The sequence below is a fragment of the Vigna umbellata genome, chromosome 1, assembly GCF_029865625.1.
Source record: "Vigna umbellata cultivar VRB3 chromosome 1, Vumbellata_1.0, whole genome shotgun sequence".
NCBI classification, from domain to species: domain Eukaryota; kingdom Viridiplantae; phylum Streptophyta; class Magnoliopsida; order Fabales; family Fabaceae; genus Vigna; species Vigna umbellata.
In genome coordinates, this window is record NC_142165.1 from 62,927,648 (window position 1) to 62,936,710 (window position 9,063).

General features: G+C 34.6%; 1 protein-coding gene across 1 annotated transcript; it reads left to right on the plus strand.

The window, feature by feature from the left end:
• Window positions 1-2,400: 2,400 nt before the first annotated feature.
• LOC124833837 (putative inositol transporter 2) lies at window positions 2,401-7,603 on the plus strand. Its single transcript, XM_047308395.2, has 6 exons — window positions 2,401-2,634; window positions 2,813-2,883; window positions 5,340-5,675; window positions 5,913-6,020; window positions 6,122-6,709; window positions 6,878-7,603. Exons 1-6 carry the CDS (start codon window positions 2,502-2,504, stop codon window positions 7,346-7,348), a joined length of 1,707 nt encoding a protein of 568 aa, XP_047164351.2. The 5' UTR covers window positions 2,401-2,501; the 3' UTR covers window positions 7,349-7,603.
• The last annotated feature ends 1,460 nt before the right edge of the window (window positions 7,604-9,063 follow it).

The following is a 9,063-nucleotide window of genomic DNA, read 5'->3' on the forward strand; positions in this document are numbered from 1 at the left end:
GTATGCGGAGGCTGGGCATTGGATTGAGAAGATGGCCTTTAACTCCCAACGATTCAGCGCAAGGAATGAAGCCATTGTTACTAGAGGATTTCATGATGTTGCTGCTAATAATTCTTCATCTACAGATAAGAACTAGAGAGCAAGCTTGATGCTCTTGTGAATTTGGTGACCCAGCTCGCTAGCAATCAAAAATTTGTATTTGTTGCTCTTCTTTGTGTTTGTCCTTCTTTGCAACAACTTGTTGGCCCAAATGCTCCTCAAGCCTATGTTGCAAACATCTACAACAACAGGCCACAACAATAACAAAATTGTGATCTGTCTAGTAACAGGTACAATCTAGGGTGGAGGAATCACCCTAATTTGAGATGGTCTAGTGCTCCACAACAGCAACAGCAACAACCACCACCATTCCAAAATATTGCAGGCCCAAGTAAAATGTATGTGCCTCCACTAGTCGAGCAATACCAGAGACAACAGCAGCAACAAAATACACATATGAAAACAAGTCCTCAACCTTCCACTTTTGAGCCTACGTTAGATGAGTTGGTGAGGCAGATGACTATACAGAATATGCAGTTCCAACAAGATACCAGAGCTTCCATTTAAAGCTTAACAAATCAAATGGGGCAGATGGCTACTCAACTTAATCAGGCACAATCAACGATCTCAAAATGTGTAGAATCCTGAAAATGTCAGTTCCATTACCCTAAGAACTGGGAAGCATATTCATATACCCACAATGCCACCATCAGTACCATCTTCACCTTCACCTACACCTCAGCATGATAAAAAGGAGTATGATCATGCGACATCTTAGAGAAAACTTCCTGAGCAAGAGCAGCAGGTAAGTACAAGTAGGAATGGATCCTCTTCTTCCACCAGTACGTCTTCTGACTTGCAGCATCATCATATCCCTCTTCTATTCCCTCCTATAGTGATTCAAAGAAAAAATATGGAAGAGGTGGATAAGGAGATTTTGGAGACCTTCAAGAAAGTGGAGGTGAACATACCTCTGCTAGATGCCATCAAACAGATTCCCAAGTATGCAAAATTCTTGAAGAAGTTGTGCACTCAAAAGAGAAGATGAAGGACAATGAGAGAATTAGCATGGGCAGAAATGTATCGCCATTGACAAGAAATTTGTTCCACACATTCCTAAGAAATGCAAGGACTTATGTACATTTTGCATGCCTTGTATCATTTGAAATAGTAAATTTGAAAATGCCATGCTTGATTTTGGGTGCTTCCATTAATGTTATGCCTCTGTCCATTTATAAATCTCTTTCTCTTGGACCTCTGCAACCTACGAGTGTGGTCATACAGTTTGCTAATATAAATGTTGCCCACCCCACAGGTTATATAGATGATGTCTTAGTTCAGGTTGGTGAACTTATTTTTCCTACATGTTTTTATGTTCTTAAAATGGAGGACAGATTCTCCCATAAATATGCCCCAATCGTTTTAGGTAAACCATTTTTGAAAATAGCCCGACCTAATTTTGATGTGCATGTTGGTACATTATCCATGGAATTTGGTGACATTGTTGTGCATTTTAATATTTTTGATCCCATGAAATTTCCATCTGAGGACAATTTTGTTTTTCGAGTTGATATTCTTGATAATGTTGTTGATGAATATGTTGAATTTGATTCTTTGCATGATAAGAAACACTCTTTTTTATCCCATATGTATACTTCTCTTTCATGCATTGAATCTGAATCTAAATCCGTGATTGAATCTGAGTCTTGACACGTGACAAAGTTTTTTTTAAAAAATAAAAAATGTTTAAAAAAAGTAGAAAAGAAAAAATCATTATTAACAAAAATAGTTAAATTATATCACCTTTTCAAAATTGAGGACTAAACAACTTAAAACGAGATGACTTAATTAAAAATTTTGTGCAAATATGAAGACCATAAAACAATTTTAACTTTTTTAAATTAAAAAATTTTAAAAACTAAAAAGAAATCATAGATAACACAGTAAACACAGTTCACCATAATAAATTTAAAGAATATTAAAAAGAAACCAAATTAAATCAAATTAAAAAAAATATCAAGACTAAATTATATAAACAAAAAAAGTACAAATCTAATTAGTATTTAAGTCTAAAATAAAAATATAATATTTTTTTCTCAATTTATTTAATAAGTTATTATGTCAATAAAAATGAATAAAAATAACCGTTTTTCGAAAGCCTGGAAAAGAGTAAGGAAAGAAGTAATGAACAGAAAATATTAATAAATGTTATTGATTATATTAAAGTATAAATCTATAAATTATTAAATCTGATAAGAAAAATTAAATCGATAAAAAAAATTAAGAGTGATGTTTGGTCTGTCAACCAAACAAGGGTCTCTCTATAAATAGAGTTCTTCCCTCACTTACTCTCATCGCAATCACTTTTTTCACTCTCTTTCTCTGTTTGTAACTCTTTTCTCTTTGTAGCTCTTTCTCTTTGTCATAACTCTTTCTCTCTCTGTTCATAACCACCGTTTCCGATGGAGGGAGGAGTACCAGAGGCTGATGTCTCTGCCTTCAGAGAATGTCTCTCCCTCTCATGGAAGAATCCCTATATTCTTCGGCTCGCTTTCTCTGCAGGAATTGGTGGTCTTCTTTTCGGCTACGACACCGGTAATATGTCAAATCAATTCAAACATTGTTCTCTCTTTTCTCTACTGTAGTTTTCTCATAATCAATTGTTTTTTCTCGTAAGTTATTCGTTGAAATTTCTTAAAAACAAGTGTCAGTGTTTGCTTTTATGTCTTTGGTTTCGACTTCGCGATTGATCGCTTGGTGTATGTTTCCGCAGGGGTCATATCCGGTGCTCTTCTGTATATTAGGGATGATTTCAAAGATGTCGAGAGGAAGACTTGGCTTCAGGTAATTGAATGCATGATACTTACCACACCAAAGAGCCAAAATCATGAAATAAAAATGAAATCTGTAAAATTAAACTAAACCTACATGAATTCCTCTGTTTTTATTTTATAGAATTTAATGTCCTCATCCATTTTTTCTGTTACAGTAAGCAAAGTTGCACGCAGAAACACGAGCATATGGTTTTGTGCATTCATAATATCTCTATCCTGACACGTTTTCGAGGATTTTGTAATACATTCAGTTATTGTGGGTTTGATTTGGAGAGAAGAAAAATGAGGGAGGGAAAAATAACAAAAAGAAAAGATAGTCATCAGAATATAAACAATTATGTTGAACCTTTTTCTTTTATAAAAATTGTTTAATGTTTTTAAATTTAAATTATTTTTTAATTTAATTGAAAATGAATTATCTACAATATTTTTTTCAATTTTTTATTCTAATATATATGTTTGGTATTATTAGATTTTATATTAGTTATTAAGAAATATGTTATTTTGAATTTAAAAGTTAAAAACAAAAAAATAGAATAACTTTTATAAATTAAGGATATAATTAAAAAATTATATTATTTTGAAATTTAAATTATAAGAAACGAAAAGGAATAACTTTAGTTTCAAAGAATTGACTTTTGAAAAAGGAAGGAGGAGGTATCTAACAAACAAAATAATACATATATTTACTCATTATTTCTCTACATCAGAGAAGATTATTTTTGTTTCATTTTTTATCGTGTTTTTCTATAAAATAGAATATTGATTGACAAGTCATTGTTTTAAAAAAAAATTATTTATTTTTTCATTGGTATCTTTTTCATGTTATAGTTATAAATTTTATTTAGAACTTATTTTAAGGATTTGATGTATTACTTAGTATTTTCTGATGTCAGTTATGATTTTTTGTTTGATTTTACGATTTTGGGTATATTACGTCAGTTTGTTCTGTTCTGCATATTTCCTCGAAGTTCACAAGAAACGCGGTACTGAGCTTATTACTTTTTAGTCGGTAATTTATTACGACGTTTGACTCACTATTTTTTATTCTTAAATTACTGTTGATGTCACAAAATACGATAGATCATTTACTGTGGTGGATTGATCTCTTTCAAAGAATTTGAAAATAAATTAGTAACAGAAAAAAATTGTAATTTTATATGAATCAATTAATCTTATTTTTAAATATTTTCTGCTTTTATATATTTTACAGAACATCTGTTTTTGCTTTCCCTCTTTTTCAGATTTGAAACAGTCCAATTTGACTATTAACTCCTGATTTTTTTATTTTGTTTCTAAGAGTTTTGTATTTGAGATATTGTTAGAAATATTTTTCTCCTGATATTGTTTCTTTTAATTTTATCTTTATCACTGAAAAAGAATGTAAGCTTTTTCATCGGATATGCGTTCCAAAAGATGATGATTTTCAACTTAAAAAAATAAAAAGAACTTATGTTGAGAAACAAAAAAACACATCGATCCATGATTGTACTTTTAATTTGATTTCAATTTACCTAGATGGGAATAGCGTCACTATTAGAAATTATGTAGTAAAATAAATCTTAATGTCTTTTTGTCTTATTTTCTTCCCTTTTTGGGAGGAAGGATAAAAGGTAAAAATATATATAAGAAGAAAAAATTGTGATAGAAGAGAAAATCTCTTTAATTGGAAAAAGGGTTCATGACTTTATTTTTCCCATTTTTGGAGAAGAGTTAGGATTCTTGAGAATATATTTTTACTTTAAGTAGCTTAGTTACATCTGCAATTCATTATTATTCATAATGACATAATATTATTATGATAATATTTTATTAGAAAATATTTTTTTAACAATTTTTTTAACAATTTTTTATAATTGACTACGTGGCTTGTGATTGAATCCTTTCAAATACAAGGATCAATAAAATAATGATTCTATGGTTAAAAAAAGTGGTTAACATTCTATTTCATTTTAAAAATATATTTCTCTTATACAATGTATTAATTTTAATTAAAATTAACTGGATTTTCTAGTTAACCCAAAAGTTAATTAGTTTTATCTGATTTCAATCTTCTTTTTTCTAACGTGATATAATTTTTTTTACCCACAATTGAATCTAGAATTTCTCACCTTCACTTTCAAATCCATCCCAAATATTAATTAGTGGGAGAGTTGAATCTGAAATCTTTATATCATCTTATAACTTTCATATAAATTTTTAAACGGTTAAAATTAGTTTTGTCAAAGGTTCGCATAGTTAATTATCATGGGTCATAATCCCGCATTTTCCCTTTATTTTCTGGGTTTGAAGCAAGTTCTTGAAATTATCATAGGATAACGAACCAGCTAGTGGTACAAATTTGTGAAACCGTGCAGGGCCTTCTTTCAATGTTGAGATTTGAATTAAAAGCATTTATCTTGAGTGTGCAAATTAATTGTTACGGTGGAATCATGTTCAAAATTTTGATACTAGTAAAAATTCCAGGAAGCTATAGTGAGTACAGCAATTGCTGGTGCAATTATAGGTGCTGCAGTGGGTGGATGGATGAACGATCGTTTCGGAAGAAGGAAATCAATCCTTTTAGCTGATACCCTCTTTTTGGTTGGGTCAGTTATCATGGCTGCTGCTTCTAGCCCTGCTATTCTCATCGTGGGTCGAGTTTTTGTTGGCCTCGGCGTTGGAATGGCTTCAATGGCATCCCCTCTTTACATCTCTGAGACTTCCCCCACCAGGGTTCGCGGAGCCCTTGTAGCTCTCAACAGTTTCCTCATCACTGGTGGACAATTTCTTTCCTACCTCATCAACTTGGCTTTCACTAAGGTCAGCTAAATCTTCTCTTTTAATACTATAATATAACTTTTTAAATAATTATTATAGAAGTATAGATCTGTTTTACATGGTGAAAACAAAACTTATTTTCTCATACCATAAACGGAATTGCATAATATCTTTAGCTTACGCTGTCTTGGTCGCATGATATCCATGTTGTGTAGTTGAATTTCTATATGACATTGCTTTCTGTAAACGTGATCAGAGTCTTGTTAATTTTTTATTCAGGCTCCGGGTACATGGAGGTGGATGCTTGGAGTGGCTGCTCTACCTGCTGTAATACAATCGGTGTTAATGTTTACACTCCCGGAATCACCTCGCTGGTTGTTCAGAAAGGTTTAATCATCGTTAATACTTTTTTTTGAGTCTTTACTCTTTCTCTGTGATAATTGTATCTTTCTATGGGCTTATATGTTTTTTCATTATGTAACCTACAGGGAAGGGAAGAGGAAGCAAAAGTAATATTAAGGAAAATTTATCCATCTAGTGATGTGGAATCTGAAATTCAAGCTTTGCGGGATTCAGTTGCATTGGAAATGAAGGAAGTAGCTTCAGACAAAATCAGCATAATCAAACTGTTGAAAACAAAAACTGTGAGGAGAGGTTTGTGTGCTGGAATGGGACTTCAATTCTTCCAACAATTTACAGGTATCAACACTGTCATGTACTACAGTCCCACAATTGTTCAGTTGGCTGGTTTTGCATCCAACCGGACTGCACTTCTTCTGTCCCTGATCACTTCTGGGCTGAATGCATTCGGTTCAATCGTGAGCATATACTTCATCGACAAGACTGGACGAAAGAAACTTGCCTTGTTGAGTTTGTTTGGCTGTGTTTTATCCTTGGCCCTTTTAACTGCCACTTTCCGCCAGACTGAAACTCATTCTCCAATGATTAGTTCTATCGAGACCTCTTACTTCAACAACACCTGTTCTGATTTTAGCAAAGCTGTGAATCCTATTGAATGGGACTGCATGAAGTGTCTAAAGGCAGAATGTGGCTTTTGTGCATCCGGCTCTAACAAAGTAAGTCAAATGCTAACCACTATAAGTTGGTGTAGATCTAACTCTCATATATAAATTTTTTTTCGAGTTCCAATTGAAACCTACTTTTAATACAATGTCTCTCCATACCTTTAATTTCTCTCTATATATGGTTGTTCTTACACTGGTGTGTTTTGTATGTGCATGCAGCTCTTACCTGGGGCATGTTTGAGTTCTAATGATGCCCCAAAGGCTCTTTGTCTCAAAGATCATAGAGCATGGTATACAAAAGGATGTCCTAGCAAAATGGGTTGGCTTGCAATAGTGGGACTTGCACTGTATATCATATTCTTCTCACCAGGGATGGGAACTGTTCCATGGGTTGTCAATTCAGAAATCTATCCTCTAAGGTACCGTGGAATATGTGGTGGAATTGCTTCCACGACATGTTGGGTTTCCAATCTTGTTGTTTCCCAGACCTTTTTAACTTTGACAGTGGCTATTGGGACAGCATGGACATTCATGTTATTTGGAGTGGTTGCCCTCGTTGGAATTTTCTTCGTTCTCATTTTCGTGCCAGAAACTAAAGGAGTTCCAATGGAAGAAGTTGAGCAGATGCTGGAGGAAAGAGCTGTGAATCTTAAGTTTTGGCAGAGGAGAAGTGCTCCCCAGAAGGGTTGATAAGTTTGAACCAAAACATTGTTTAAAAAATAAGTTTTATGTGTCACTTCATATCCGTATGATGTTCGATAAAACTGGTTTCTTTTAAGGTTAAGTAGCGAAGAATTGTGTATAGACATTTTCTAGCTTTTGTTAGTAGGGTTTTTCCCTTAAGATTTGTTGTTCTGTTTCATTTTCTGTTATTTTAGTTGTTGTTTGACTAGTATGTTAGAAATATTTATGAACGATGAATATATTGTTTTTATTAATGATCAATGTTCAGTAATCAACATTATGTTGTAGGATTCTGAAAAAAAAAACATGGATTTTTTGCATGTTTCCTTGTGCAAAATTTCACTACAGCGTTCAATTCAGGTACTGACAAAATTTTCATACGATAGATGTCATTGAAAGTTCTAAATTTTGAGATTTTGAGGAGTAGAAAAACACAGCAAAATTTGAGTCAATAATATAGATAAATGTTACTATTGGGCTCATAGCCGACCAATCGATAAAGATATAGGAGAGTCTCTACGTCATTTTGGGCTTATATGCTGCCGATCGGTTAGGACAAATACGACCCTAAGGAACTGAATGGTCAGCATGCGGGAAAAAGTCTCTTAGTCGTTCGATCCGACAAGTCTCTCAACCATTCGGTCTCGACAAGCTTCTCAGTCGTTCGGTCCCACAACTGTTGAGCAGAGTTAATGCACAAATAAATGGGTAACGGCTACCGTTAAACAGTTAAGGTTTGCATTAATGACCATTAAGAGGTAAATTAATTGGTCAGATTCCTTTAAACTCTATAAATAAGGGTTTAGGTTCGAGGTAAACTCACATTCTACTGACACTCAAAAATACTCCACAGTGATAACAAAACCACTTTCTTGAGAGCTAAGACTCCATAACCTACACCTAACTTGAGCGTCGGAGTGCCTTTTGCAGGTACCTCACCCCTTTTTTCCACGAAGTCAACCGAGCGGTCAAAACTGAAGTCCACTGATTGGCTAGTACCGAAGGCAACCGAGCGGTCTATATTGGGAGCATACAAGCGGAGCACACAAGTCAAATGTTAGTGTCTCGGTCTCAAAATCCCTATCGAAACATTTTGGCGCCCACCGTGGGACCGAGAGCAAGCAGAAGAATTTCAAATGGTGACCACAAGGAGCATGGACGGATAGTAGAATACCTGAGATTTGATAGCACATATGCAAGCACAAATACAGACACAGGCAAGAACCATACAGGCGTAGGCACTAGCACAACAAGAGATGCAACAAAAACACGAAGAGGAGATTGCGGCACTGAGGGCAGAACGAGGCCGCACCGAACGGTCAGCTCAGCACTCGGTGTCCAATGTCGAACGGGGTAACAACCATCAAAATGAAAATGATGGAAGTCGTAATCGGCAACCATCTCAGCATACCAACCCAAACGGTCGGGGAAGGAGAGAATCGTCTCCCCCACAAACCGTTCGACCCTCTAGTTTTCTCCCCTTTACGGAGGCCATCATGCAAACTTCGAAGCAAGAGAAGAATCCTTCTGTATTAGATAAGTATGATGGCTCCGCAGACCCCGACAATCATCTCAGGATCTTCACCAATGCAATGGCGTTCTACTCGGACAGTGATCCGGTTATATGCAGAGCCTTTTCCTTATCACTCAAGGACGAGGCATTAGAGTGGTATAATACTCTTCCCCCAAACATAGTGGATTGCTTTCCCATTGTGGAAACC

Bases quoted from the DNA above. Each gene is read 5' to 3' on its own strand.
- LOC124833837 (XM_047308395.2), top strand. From the start codon at position 2,502: ATGGAGGGAGGAGTACCAGAGGCTGATGTCTCTGCCTTCAGAGAATGT. The intron at 6,021-6,121 runs GTTTAATCATCG...TGTAACCTACAG, and splicing joins CTCGCTGGTTGTTCAGAAAG to GGAAGGGAAGAGGAAGCAAA. The intron at 6,710-6,877 runs GTAAGTCAAATG...ATGTGCATGCAG, and splicing joins GTGCATCCGGCTCTAACAAA to CTCTTACCTGGGGCATGTTT.